This window comes from Cervus canadensis, chromosome 8, assembly GCF_019320065.1.
Source record: "Cervus canadensis isolate Bull #8, Minnesota chromosome 8, ASM1932006v1, whole genome shotgun sequence".
In the NCBI taxonomy this organism is placed as follows: Eukaryota; Metazoa; Chordata; class Mammalia; order Artiodactyla; family Cervidae; genus Cervus; species Cervus canadensis.
Window position 1 is genome coordinate 11,341,871 of NC_057393.1, and position 14,103 is coordinate 11,355,973.

Below are 14,103 nucleotides of genomic sequence, written 5' to 3' on the forward strand. Positions count from 1 at the left end.
TTGCAACTTATGAAATAAAAGGTCAATAGCTATTAAGAATAAAGCATTCCTACATATCAGGAAGATAAATGTGAGGATCCAATAAAAGCATGAATAAAGGAAAATGGCAGATATTTTAGTTAAAAATACAAATTTCCCATACATGAGTGAAAAGATGCAAGTGTTATATTCCCTCTCATGGTATAAATATAAAATGTTAATAACATCCAGCATTGGCAAAGATGTTAAAAAAACAAACAAACAGATACCTCTGAACTATTGCTAGAATGTTAAGTAGGTATAGCCATTTGGGCAGCAATTTGGTAATACCCAGGGCTTCCCTGATAGCTCAGTTGGTTAAGACTCCGCCTGCAATGTGGGAGACCTGGGTTCGATCTCTGGGTTGGGAAACTCCCCTGGAGAAGGGAAAAGCTACCCACTCTAGGCCTAGAGAATTCCATGGACAGTCCATGGGGTCGCAAAGAGTCAGACACCACTAACTGACTTTCACTTTCCCTTCTGGTAGTACCCATCAGAATTTACAATACATGTGGCCTTTGGCCCAGAGATTTCATTTATTGGGTTTATCACAGCAGTAATTTAGCAGGTACATCACAATATATGCACAACTTCAACGTTGTCTATTATAACAAAAGATGAAAATACTCTTAAAATTCCGTGAATAGGTTAATACAACAGAATACTACACAGCCAGCAAAAAGAATCAAGTAGATCTATAAAGATAGAAAAATATCTCCAAGGTATATTAAGTTAAAAAATTAAGCTATAGATAAAATGTATTTTCTTTTTTATTATATAAATATGTGTTTAAAAGTTTAACTTTAAAAAGTGAAGGGAATGGAATTGGCAGAAGTGCAGGAGTTCTGGGAAACTTACACCTTTTGTATTGTTTTAATTTTTAAAATAATGTTCAAGTGAAGGGGAATATTCATTCCCATCCACCTTCATTTTTTGTAATCTTTTCTAACATTTGTCTGAATCAGACCTATTTCCAAGTCTGGAAATATATATATTTTGTGTAGTGCTTTCCTTAACATTACTTCATAAAATTTTACCCTGTTTCTTCATGATTTTCAAAAATGCTACTTTAACAGCTATATAGTATTTCTTTATATCCATAACTTCTACAACTTTTCTTCAAACATTGACCATTTGAAATTTTTTTGACCATTTGAACTTTAATTTATTTTTATTTGACAAGTGTATTTGCTTGGCATGGAACATAGCAATGAACACCTTTATATATGAGGATTTTGCATCTTTTACATCAGTGTTTCAAAGTATTTTTTAAAGCATTCTAAGTCAAAGAACAGGAATAATCTTTATGGCTATCTATGCACTGTGATATTACTCTTCAAAAGGCTTATGTCCATTTATAATTCCACCTGTAGCATCTGATCATATCTGTTTTACCATGATCTCACACATCCTGTGTGTTAACCCTTACTTTCTGATTTTCCTTTAAACATTTTACTTGACATGAAATATATAGTAAGGTTGATTTTTGACACATTCCCACTTCAGATATTTCTAAAGCAATCAGAAAAGAATCATCCAGTGCCCTGTCTATGGATATTTCATTAGCTTCTTTTTTCCCCCATAACAGGAAACATCTAAGTCAATTTCTAATTATGTATGAAAGTAATAAATGTTTACTGTAAAATAATTACACAACAAATGGTGTAATGAAAAAAAGCAAATATTATATAATCCCATCAGCCTGAAATAACGACCATTAAGATTTCGTTGTTTATCTTTATAGCTATTTTCTTACAGACATAGATACAAATTGATTTTATTCTATTACCACATTACAGTAGCTTTATACACACTTATGTAACCTGCTTTTTATCACTTAACAACAGTTTATGGATATCTTCCAAGCTAACAAATAGTTATCTACATTATGTACAAAACTAAGTTCAATGGCTACATTTGTTCATCGGAGCCCATAAAAAGCTTGTGCTAATCTATAGGCAATGTATTTTATCATTTTTAGATGCATATCTTGAACTTCTATGGAAACCAAAGGTTTAAAATAGATTATTTGTAGTTTTGTAGTTTTGTTAGTTCCTGTCCACTGTCCTTTTTTTTTGCTTGTTTTTGGAAGAGCTCTTTTCTTCTCCTATTGATTGGTAAGAGTTCTCTGTTTTTGAAGAACATTAAACTCTGTAAATTAGGACAGCAGTATCACCTCCTAGAGTAAAGGATTGAAAAGATTAAGTCATCTAGGGTGTGACAAATGCCTAGTATGAACATGGCATATGGTTAGTATTAAAACTTGTTTCCTGTAACCAAGACGGAGAGACAGGTCAATTAAAGGGTACCCCCCCACACACACACACACATAAGCAGTCTCCTGCATCGCAGACTGATTCTTTACGACTGAGCCACCAGGGAAGCCCCTATCCACGCATATAAGCCTCTTCTTCTTCTCAGTGACTTCTTGGACAATGATTCAGAATACCCACTCAGCCTTCCCAGATACCAGCTCCAGGTTCATCTCTGCTGTGGCACTGAGAGCTGCACTCGTTATTATTATCACATTGTGACTCCGTTCTTGTCGTTCAGTTGCTCAATCGTGTCTGACTCCTTGTGACCCTGTGGACTGCAGCATGCCAGGCTTTTTTGTCCTTCACCATCTCCTGGAGTTTGCACAAACTCATATCCATTGACTCCGTGATGCTATCTAACCATCTCGTCCTATCCAACCCCTTCCTCCTCCTGCCCTCAATCTTTCCCAGCATCAGGGTCTTTTCCAATGAGTCGTTTCTTTGCATCAGGTGGCCAACGTTTTAGAGCTTCAGTTTCAGCATCAGTCCTTCCAATGAATATTCAGGGTTGATTTCCTTTAGGATTGACTGGTTTGATCTCCCTGTTTGTGACATTAGGTATCTTTTATTTACCTCTATCTCAACCTCCCCCTTTTCATACTGTTCATGGAAGAAAAGCTATGATCAACCTAGACAGCATGTTAAAAAGCAGAGACATTACTTTGCCAACAAACGTCCATCTAGTCAAAGCTATGGTTTTTCCAGTAGTCATGGTATGGATGTGAGAGTTAGACCATAAAGAAAGCTTAGCACTTTTGAACTGTGGTATTGGAGAAGACTCAAGAGTCCCTTGGACTGCAAGGAGATCCACCCAGTCCATCCTAAAGAAAATCAGTCCTGAAGATTCATTGGAAGGACTGATGCTGAAACTGAGACTCTAACACTTTGGCCACCTGATGTGAAGAGCTGACTCATTGGAAAAGACCCTGACTCTGGGAAAGTTTAAAGGCAGGAGAAGAAGGGGACGACAGAGGGTGAGATGGTTGGATGGCATCACCGACTGGATGGACATGAGTTTGAGCAAGCTTTGGGAGTTGGTGATGGACAGGGAGGCCTGGTGTGCTGCAGTCCATGGGGTCACAAAGAGTCAGACACGACTGAGCGACTGAACTGAATCTCGACCTCCCCAGTGGAAGGAAGAGAGGCGGAGGAAGGAAAGGAGCCTGGCTTTAACACATACCATGTGTCACAACATTACATCCCTTTACCTTTAAGCCTCCTCAGCAATGATATCTTGTCCCCACTTTACAGATGAGGAAGCCTGGACACATCTCTCTCACCAGCAATCAGGATACAGCTCCACCGCCCATGAGCAGACTTTGGTGCCAAGCTATCCCACTCCTGCAGAGTAGAGACCCAGGCTCTGGGCATCCTCCTGTCATTCACCACGTGCTTTACACAAAGTGACTGATCAACGGATGGAGATTAAAGCAGCATACAGACTAGTGCTCTCTCTCAGAATCTGAGCCAGACAAAAAGAAGCCAAATCCTCTTTAAAAACCTCAGATGAGTTACTGAGCATTTCCACTCCTCAGTATATAGCCCACAGGAATTACAGATATGTTCATTAAAAACAACAGCAGCATTATGCTTAATAGCCAAAAATAATAAATAATCCAAATATCCATAAATGATATCCATATAATGAGTAAACAAAAAGGTACCATCATTCAATAACAATGAGAATTAACAAACCAAAACTACGCACAACAAGGAGAAGTCTCCAAAGCATGCCCCAAGCAAAAAGCCCCAAAAAAGCTACAGAAAACAATATACACAGTGCATGATGCCATTTACACAAAGCTCAAAAATGTTGTTAGAAGTTTAGAATGATAGAGACCCTCAGGGTGAAAGAAGGGGCTGTGAGGGTGGAGGGTGCTCTGTACAATCATGAATCATGCACTTTTCTTTGTGGATATTATTTTTAGTTTGGACTGAGATGAAATTCCTGAGTCTGTAGGTCAAAACAGTCAAGTATCAGCAATTCCACATGGTTCAAACTGATACTTCAATAAAAAACACATTTAAAAAACCCTCTGGTAAAGGAGAAAGATATATCTAGTGCTGATCAGCAGACTGTTTCCTTTCTGCAAACCAGCCTAGATGCTCCTGCAGCCTCTGACCCCGTTTCTCACTCCTTTGTCTTCAGTGGAGAAAGAATAACAACTTGTCCCTCACCTCGACGGGACAATTTTTCACAGTCACGTATTAAAAGACTGTGATGAAGCAGTCCTTGGGCTCCACAGCCCCAGCCCCTCCTGGCTTCCTGCTCATCCATCCCAGGCATTGCCAAGTCCTGTACGAATTTACTTCCTCACGGTGAACCAGGGCTTCTAATTCATCCACAGAACACCAAGATTATATTTTTTAAAGAAACAATATTACTGAGACAATTTTCATATTTAAAAACACTATCACAGAAAAATAGAGATATGGAGCTTTTACGAGCCTTGTGTGGGTCATAAAAGGCATAATCTTTATAACTAATTGAGATAACTTTATCCCGAAGCTATAAAACTAATGATCTCTTTTTGGGGCGTTGTAAGCATTTATCTCCCTGTGGGAAAACATCACCAATTCTCAGAATTCTGGGTACAGCCAACTCATTCTACAGTGGCAAATAATATTTCAAACAGAAGGATGCTCCATTTATCAGAAGACAGAGCAGATGCCCTCCTGGGTGGGGGAGAAGCACTGGGTGTACTTGGTCTGGTATGCAGAGATTAGAGGGTACAAGGGGTGTCTGATTGAAGAATTGTCTGCACTAGCAGAACTCTGTGTGACAAGCACAGACTCAAAAGGCAATGATGGGAACACGGCATTTTCCTTACGTATTAGCGAATGCCGATAACACTTCTGATTCAGTGTCCTAGAATCACTGCTGCAAAAGGGCAGTGATTTGTCACTGCTGAGAAGCTACAGGGCTGAGACGCCATCAGAGAGACAGCACCCCATGCTTTTATACGGGGGTACAGCTCACTGAATGAACTCATGGCAATTTATGTACTCACTTTAGGGGGCTAAAAGCAATCGTTCGAAATATAAAGGAGTTAATTATTTTACAGAAATCTTGTAGTAAATCATTTGCAATAAGAGTATCATTAGCTACCTATGGCAATTTCCTCAGTGTGTACATTACGGATTCATCTCAATAAAAGGATAATAAAAATCATATCACCATTTGTTGAGGCTCTCTCATTTAGTACTCACAAGTCTTACATCCAAGGGTGCTGTTGATGGAGATCAGATGGAGAAACATGGGCTGAACTAGGATAAACACTTTGCTAAAAGGTTCACACAGCTAAGTGACAAAACCAGGATTCAAGCCCCAGTAACCCGATGCCAAGGGCCTTGACTGTGACCACTATACTACACTGCCATGTTCTGACACTACATATAATAAGGATTCACAAGAGTGGGGAGCAGACACCTATTATTGGTGTATGTACTATAGGCACTTACAGCACCTTAATAAAACCCAGTGAAGTAGGAACTAACCCGTTTCACTCATGAAAAAACTGAGGTTTTAGGCAATTTGCTAGTTGGTAGCAGAGTCAAAATCCCATCCCAGCCCCGATCCATCTAGCTCCAAAGCCCACGGTTTGTCATTTGCACTTTGCCTCAAACAACCCTTTGTTTCTAGAGAGTGAGCAAAATTATTACAGGTATATTAGGTAGAATAGATTTCTGCTACAGTAGCTAAAGTGAAAGTCACTCAGTCATATCTGACTCTTTGCAACCCCATGGATTATACACAGTCCATGGAATTCTCCAGGCCAGAATACTGGAGTGGGTAGCCTTTCCCTTCTCCAGGGGATCTTCCCAACCCAGGGATCGAACCCAGGTCTCCCGCACTGCAGGGTGGATTCTTTACCAGCTGAGCTACCTCAGTCTGCAAATCACAGTTAAGGAAAAAAAGCTTCCTTCTGTCCCACAAGTCCACCTCCAATAGCAGCTGGCATCTGGCAACTTTGCCATCTCAACACAGAGCTCCATGCTTGCCGCCAACAGAGAAGGACAATGACAGGTCACCAAGGGGGCCTGATGCTGCCTCAACCTGAAGCTGACCCCTGTCACTCTGCCCATGTTTCCCAAAGCCCCACCTAAAAGCAGGGATTTGGGAACAGTTGTCTCCCATGTAACCAGAGGAGAAAATAACCAGAGGCAACCCTAGACCACAAGAGGGTCTCAAGCCACTGTAACTGCACATCAGTAGTTCCCAAATGTGGTGGACAGAAGGATCACCTGATGAAAATGCAACATTCCACAGGCTGATGGGAGTGTTGACCCATTCCAGGGTGGGCTCCACTCTGAAGGGTGATCCAGTTAGGCCTGAACGGGCTCAGGCAATTCAGGTACAGGTGGTCCGCAGGCTGCCCTTCAGGAAGCCTTGCTCTCCATGGATGCTGAACATTCAGAGGTCTGTAAACATGATCTTCACAAACCAAGTGCCAGCTGGTGAGCTCTGCTGAACACCAACCTTGCAAGGCCCAGGGGAAAGAGCAGGGAAAGCAAAGGAGGCAGGGATGTGGATTCCTGCACAGAAGGCAGAACAAACCTCGGGCTCCCCAAAAGCACAGAGGAGCCCAGAAGCAGAGCTGCACGTGGTCACTGACAGAAGGACCAGGGCCTCGGTGCCCAAGGGAACTGCTGCACCCCTCCACAGTGGCCACATATCTGTTCATGGTGCTTTTTTGTTTCAAACTTCCCAGGGCTCCCCAGGGACGTTCCACACAGGGGACTATCCAGGCTTCATGCAGGGCACTAAGACGTCCTTGTGCCAGGCTCATTTCCTGACCCTCCTACAACCCAACTCCCCAACCTCGAAACCCACACTTTGTATTGAAGCCACACATGGTGAGCTTAGTTAGTGTTAGTCACTCATTCATGTCCTACTCTTTGCAACCCCATGGACTGTAGCCCAGCAGGCTCCTCCGTCCATGGGATGCTCCAGGCAAGAGTACTGGAGTAGGTTGCCATTCCCTTCTCCAGGGAATCTTCCCAACCCAGTGATCAAACCTGGGTCTCCACTGTAGGCCGATTCTTTACCATCTGAGCCAATTCCACCCAAAATGTGCCTCCAGGCTTTGGCTCCAGGACTCTGTCTGCAGCAATGTTCTCGGGCCCAGGCTCTCTGCACATTCCATGCCCTGCTCAAGACTCAGGTGAGAGATGTCAGCTCTAAGCAACCTTCCTTGGCACCTGTCTCTTCCTTGTCATTCCTCCCAGGGCTAATTAATTCCTCCTTCTAAGTAAGACCGAGCAGTCTGCTCCAAACACCATAGCCCTCCCCAACCTCGAGTCTGAAACTAGAATCCTCGGGGTAATAAAGAAAGATCTATTAGCTACTGCCAATATTCCAAAAATCCATGTCACAGCCAGGGCCCTCGAGCAAGTCACCTGGATCGGCTAAAGCGCCAAGTTACCCTGTGTCTGTTTGGAATTACACAAACAGAGGTTTACTAATGAAAGAGAAAAAAAATAACCACTATAACTGCAGGCACCTACAAGATGCCAAACATGCACCTACAGACTGGATGGATAATAAAAGGGAAATGTTTGGAGGCAAAACTTTCAAAACCAGTGATTGCAAAGTGACGGGGGTTGGGGGTGGGGAATAACAAAAAGCAGTGTGTTGTATGATTGCTCTGCCAGGCTGCGTGCTCCTTGGAGGCCCCCTGGTCTTCCTTACCCAACCATCCCTGCCACCTGCTCAGGCCTCCAGCATAGGAAGTGCTCAAGGAGGGAGGCTGAATTGATCTGAAGTGAAGCAAACACCACTGCTTGGCATCCTGAGCACTGGAGGGACATCCCAGACAGGGACCCTCCGGGAGCCACAGGGAGGGAGAAAAAGAGGATGGAGGGATGTGGGGAGGAAAAGAAAGGTTGAGGACCCCAGACTCACAAATGAAGTAGGCAGCTCATCTGTGCCATCCCCCACCTACCCCATTAGCATTTCAGGTCATCATCATATTTCCAGGGTCCTTTCTGCAGCGCTATAAATAAAGGTTTCTCCCATTTAACTGATGCCCCAGCAGGGAACGGCCAACAATGGCAAGAGAAAGCAGCGCTAGTCCTTTAATGTTTTTACCGGCAACTTCCTCACCACATCATGCTCTCTGGGCTCCAGAGACATTAAGGAAGACCCGTAAAATCTGTAACAAGCCCAACCCCTCCTCTTAGGGAAGGTGAACCACAGCTGGCCCCCTCCACCACTGAGATGTCAGAGAGTCTGGTTTTAGAACTAGAGTGACATTAGTCCAGACCGAGCTTCTCTAAAGATAAGGGACCACATAAAGGGATGGCTTCTAAGAGGTGGTCACTTTGGCTCCAGTCTGGAAGCCTGGAACTGGACACAGTTCGTCTCAGCAGCTTTGGGAAGGGAAGGCAACTGCCTAAAACCATGTTATACCTCTTGCTGACTGAGTACCTGCAGACAAGTTACTTAGCCTTTCTAAACCTTGGTCTCCTTATTTGTAAAGTCAGAAAAATTAAGAGGATACCTTCAAGTAAAATGAGGCTTAAAGGAGAAATCGCATGGAGTTCCTTTGGTGGACAGGGAGCCCTCAACAGACCACTGCTGGCTGTTGTTGGTTTTTTTTTTTGAAGCTGTACAGCGAGCTGACTGAGAGCTGGAGCATTGAGATTTAGATCTCTGTACCCTTACCAGCTCTATGGCAGTTCCTTAATCTGTGTTCCAGATCCTTCATCCATGATTAGAAATGTCAGCACACCCACCTCATCAGGTGCATATAATGGTTAAATAGTACATGCGATTGTCTTTATTAGTGCCTGGCACATAGTAAGCCCTGAATAAATGGTAGTTATTGGAGTGGCCAAGGTGGAAAAGTAGAAACAGTGCACCACTGGTAGTATCCACACCGTGGGTTATAGGGCCATTGACTGACCACCTTGTATCCACGCTCCACTCACTCAGCAATATCCAGTGCTGGCTTTAGCAGGTGCAGGAACACTCACGGTACCCCTGCTGGCATCTCGGGTGATGGCAGAACGGAGGAGCCTGTGGGCTCCTTCTCTCTGCTTTTCCCACAGCCATTGCCGGGCCATACTAAGTCACTTCAGTCATGTCTGACTCTTTGCGGCTCTATGGACTGCAGCCCACCAGGCTCCGTAGGGTTATCTAGGCAAGAATACTGGAGTGGGTTATCAGGCCCTCCTGCAGGGGATCTTCATGACCCAGGGATTGAACCACATCTCACGTCTCCTGCATTGGCAGGCCGGTTCCTTACCACTAGCGTCACCTGAGAAGCCCTCCCATGGGACCCCTGAGGAAGAGCAAAGCCCACAGTCTCAAAGTACTAAACTCAGCCTCAAAGCTGCACACTGTACTTCGATGTTTCCTAAACACTGATTCCCCAAACCAATTTATTTCCTGGTAAGTTAAATTTTACATACCAACCCTGATGGGCATTACTTGTTACTAATTTTCTCCTCGGAGATTGAGCTTCTCAGGCAGGACAAGCATTTCTCGGGTGCTCTCTGGAGAGTGGTCCATGAAAAGCATCCTCTTAGAATCCTGAGTCATCAAAGTTCAGTGCTAAACCTGGTTTAGAGACAGAGAACCGGTTCCCTAAGAGAACAAGGGAAACCTTGTTTCCTAGTCTATCCCCACTATCCAGGGATCCACAAATGCACTGTAATAGCACTAACCTCACACCTCTAGGGGGGGCTTCCCTGGTGGCTCAGCCATAAAGAATCCGCCTCCCAATGTCAGGAGATGCAAGTTTGATCCCTGGGTCAGGAAGAACCCCCTGGAGAAGGAAATCGCAACCCACTCCAGTATTCTTGCCTGAGAAATCCCATGGACAGAGGAGCCTGGTGGGCTACAGTCCACAGGGTCACAAAAGAGTCAGACACGACTTTGGGCACCAGGAAGTGGGGTTCTAATTTCATGCAGAGCAAATCTGATCAGAGAACAGGTACATCTACAGGTGATGTTCCCCAGAGGCACAAGTCTGCAAAGAAATAAAGTATCCCCCAGCAAAAGATTATTCCCTTATCCTCAGAAATAAGGTAGATACATCAAGCAGAACCAGATAGTGTCATCTAAGTTGTACCCAACAGCAGAGAAATGGATTTGGCTTGTCCAGAGGGACTTTCTAAACCTACTAGGATGAAGCCCTCCTACTGAGACCACCACCTTCATGACTAGAGGTGGGTTCAAGCCACTGAAGCCTGCCATCAGACCAGCATCAGCGAAAGGAAGAATAAAACTCCCCCCACCCCCGAAAGCCAGCGTCTGTCATCTCGCCAGAAGCTTATCTAAGAAAACAAAGGGTCATCTGTATCTCCACACCAGTCCTTCCGGAAGTCAGTATCTGCCTGATGATAACAGCATCTGAGTATCCAAGATTCCCACCCAGGGAGTTGAGCACAGATACCGAAGCTGGTCTTTGCAGGTAAAAGAGCCACAAGTTGGACACACTGTTAATATTTCCAATTTGATACAAAACCAGGGAATCGTACGAAAATGCCATCAGCACCCAAGATTTCGGGTGATAACAGATCCCCTCTGGGTGATAGCAGATCCCCCATTAAGTAAGTAATACAAAGGGGAAGCTGGAGAAAAAAATACATAAACTGCCTGGTTTTTACATAACATCTTTAGAGGAAGCAAGAAGCACATAAAATGATAATTATCAAATTTCCAAATCCACTGCATGGACCATTCATTACATATTTGTAAACATGGCATAAATGTTTGGTTGGGGCAGATATTTGAAGGAGTGTTACTTTCATAATACAAATATTAACATATCATTGGATCTTTTTTTAAAAAATTTGATGATTGCCAGTGGCAAACAAAACTAGCAGCCGAAAAGCCTATCTCACTTTATTTCAACATCACTCACACAAACATTCACCCAACAAATGGTAAATTTTGCTGTGCACTGAACACTATTTTATCATTTCTATCACATAATACTTTAATGGGGCTCAGACTAACTGCCAATTGGAAGCTGTCCCCATCTGACCGCAGGGCAAGTACTAGTTTGAATGTATATTCCAAAGGTAGAAAAACAGACTAAGAGGAGGGAAAAGTGTTTTCTGTTTTTTTTCTTAAGTGCCTCAGGAACCACCTGAGTTCTTCTTCCCACTGAATAACACCAGTGTTTAGTCAGAAGCTAGGAGAGGGGGTTTCTGCATCTGGGGGAAGCTCACGGATGTTTTTCTAGCAGTGTGAATAAACACGCTGGATGAATTTAGTCACTGGTAAAGAAAAACATGCCAGAAAGGGCGTTTCTTCGCATTTCTGGATGAACAAAACCAAAGTCGTCTCACAGCCTTCCCACCTGCCACCAAGGACTCCGGATTCGGGGCAGAAATCCAGAGAGGGGCCTCCTGTTTGGAATGGCTCAATGGGCTTTTAAAAAAAAAAAAAAAGCAAATCCAGAAAGTTCATGCAACTTAAATATTTAAAATGTGTCTGAAAACAGCCCTGCGCAGAGGAGGAGAGAGAACCTGAACCCCTAATGGAGGGACAAATGTAGACATGGGCGCCTAGGTGACAGGAGATGACAGAAGGCTAGGAATGGGTCTGAGCGGATGTTCTGGGCTTGAATCTGAAGGGCAGAGACGCGACAGATCGCTGCTGCTTGGGCGCGGGGGAAGCTGGGGGGCGGCGGGTCCCCGGGGGTACAGTGGGGCTCAGACGTCTCTGAAAAAACCCATTGCCAGATACCCCTCCTCCTGCCAAGCACCCGCCGCTCAGGGCCCCCGGGGCATCTCGCTGCTGCCCTAAGTGGACATGGACTCCGCACAGAGCTCTGGGCGTATGGAGCCCACATTCCGGGCTGCCGGCCCTTCGACTTCTCAGCCGCAGCAGCAACAGTTTTCCAGCCGGAGAAGTACCGCAAATGCCTCCAGGGGAAACGCTCACCAGGACCCACCCCCCCAACCCCCCGCGGCGCTAAAGCCAGGGCGCGAAGGGAGACCCAGCCCGGCCCTGGGCACCGCGCGGATCCAGGAAGGATGGAGCCAGGAGCAGAGACTGCAAACGTCGGGCTCCGAAGATCACACACAGGAAGAAACTTCCCCAGGGCGCCAACGAGGGTGCGCGTCTGCGTTCCCGGGAGCATCCAGAATCCCCGGCAGGTGGTGCAGGGCCGGGGAAAGGCGCCGGCCAGGGGACCTGGCGCTTTGGGGTGACGGGAGCCGGCTCAGTCTCGCGCGCGGGGGTCCCTTCGTGCGCAGAGTCCCAGGAAGAGGGCCAGAAGGGTCTCTCTAGGCCCCCTAGGACGCACCCCTGGGCGGGGAAGGGGCCCTCCAATCCAGGCCCCGGAGGGACGCAAACAAACTTGGGGTGCCCAGACTCTCGGTCCGTGGGTCCCCGAGTCCTCGCGCCCCGACCTGCGGCGCGCCACTACTTACACGAAGACCCCGAAAAGCAGGGCTCGGACCCCGATCTCGATGGCCAGTTCTCGCATGGTGCGGCCGGAACGGCTCCCGCGGCGGCGGCGGCGGCGGCTGATGCTCTCGGTGGCTCCCGCAGCTCGGCCGGTGCCGGCTCGCCAGACCCGGGGCGGCGAGGGAGGCGCGCTCCAGGCCGCGGGCGGGGGCGGGAGGCGGGCGCCGGGAGGGGCGGGCGGGCGGCCGGGAGGGCTCAGCCCAAATCTCCCGCCCGAGGCTCCGGGGTTCGGGGACACCGCGCCGACCGCCCCCGACGCTCCCCGCCCCGCGGCCCCTGCGCCGAGCGGGAGGACGCCTCGGGGACTCCCGGGTCCCCCGCGCCGGCACCGCCTCCGCGCCCTGGGCCGGCCGCGCCTTGCGCTCGCGCCGGGGCGAGGGGAAGCCCGGGGAAGCCCGACCGCCGCCGCCTCTCCTGCGCGCTCCCCGGCTCCCCCGCCAGTGGGCGGCCCCTGGGCTCGGCGCCCGGGCAGCGCGCTCGCTGGGTCTCTGCCTACGGCCCCTCTGCGTCTCCTCGCTCGGCCTCGCCTCTCGCTGCTCCCGGGGCTCTGGCTCCTTGGCACACGCGCTCACGTGGGCAGGTAGTAGCGGAGCGCTTTGAGGATTCTCTCGGACTCCAGACAGCCCTGGCAGCCACTGTTCGTGCAGGGCAGCGCTCCTTCCTTCCTCTCTGTTCTCCGCCCTTCCCACATTTTTCTAACCTGGATTCCCTCCCCCCCATCCCCCCGCAAGAAGTTCCCCGAGATTACTCTCAAGCTTTGCTTTGCCCCCCGGAAGAGCCGGCCAGATTCCAGGGTCCTGGCACAGACTGAGGGCCAAGGGGAGCCTGGCTCTTCGCCAAGCCGACAGCGCCAGGCCAAGGGAAACCGCCCTCACCCCCGACCCCGCGCAGCCCCCGCGCAGCCCTGGACTGCGCTGTGAAACGTGAGAGAGACAGAGAGACTGGCACAGACCCTACCCCAGCCGGTGGGCAGGGTCGCTCTTTGCTGACACAGCATTGTCATCAGCAGCTGGGGCAGCAGGGGCTCCTGGGGGGACCACGAGCCTCATCCAGAGGGTTCGGGGTCAAAGGCCAGATCCTCACCGGTGACCCGAGGGTCAGGACTCAAACCAGAGCCCAGCAGGGGTTAGGTTTTGCTTTCCCATCACCTGTCAGGATTATATGTTTCTCAGAATTTGAACTTCTTATGTTTATTAATGTAAAACAAATGGACATTCAAGATGCAAAACTCATATTAACCATAACCATCAGGTTGTCTCTGGGGAGCCCAAATCTCTCCTGGGTTTAGAGATCTGGGGAAATGGTAGTTACTGGGAGGGAGAAGCCAGAGCGCTGCCTCAG

The 14,103-nt window shown here is 47.4% G+C and overlaps 1 protein-coding gene across 3 annotated transcripts in view; it reads right to left on the minus strand.

Annotated features, from left to right (window-relative positions):
• Positions 1–13,218, minus strand: part of PLPP4 (phospholipid phosphatase 4) — a 140,380-nt gene extending 127,162 nt beyond the window's left edge. Inside the window, exon 1 of one of the 3 annotated variants that reach the window (XM_043477258.1) lies at positions 12,726–13,190. In XM_043477258.1, coding sequence (XP_043333193.1) covers positions 12,726–12,781 — 56 coding nt within the window. In that variant the 5' untranslated portion in view covers positions 12,782–13,190. Of the gene's footprint in view, positions 1–12,725 lie in introns of all 3 variants that reach the window. The other 2 variants (XM_043477259.1, XM_043477260.1) reach the window with 2 other exon arrangements.
• Positions 13,219–14,103: the final 885 nt, after the last annotated feature.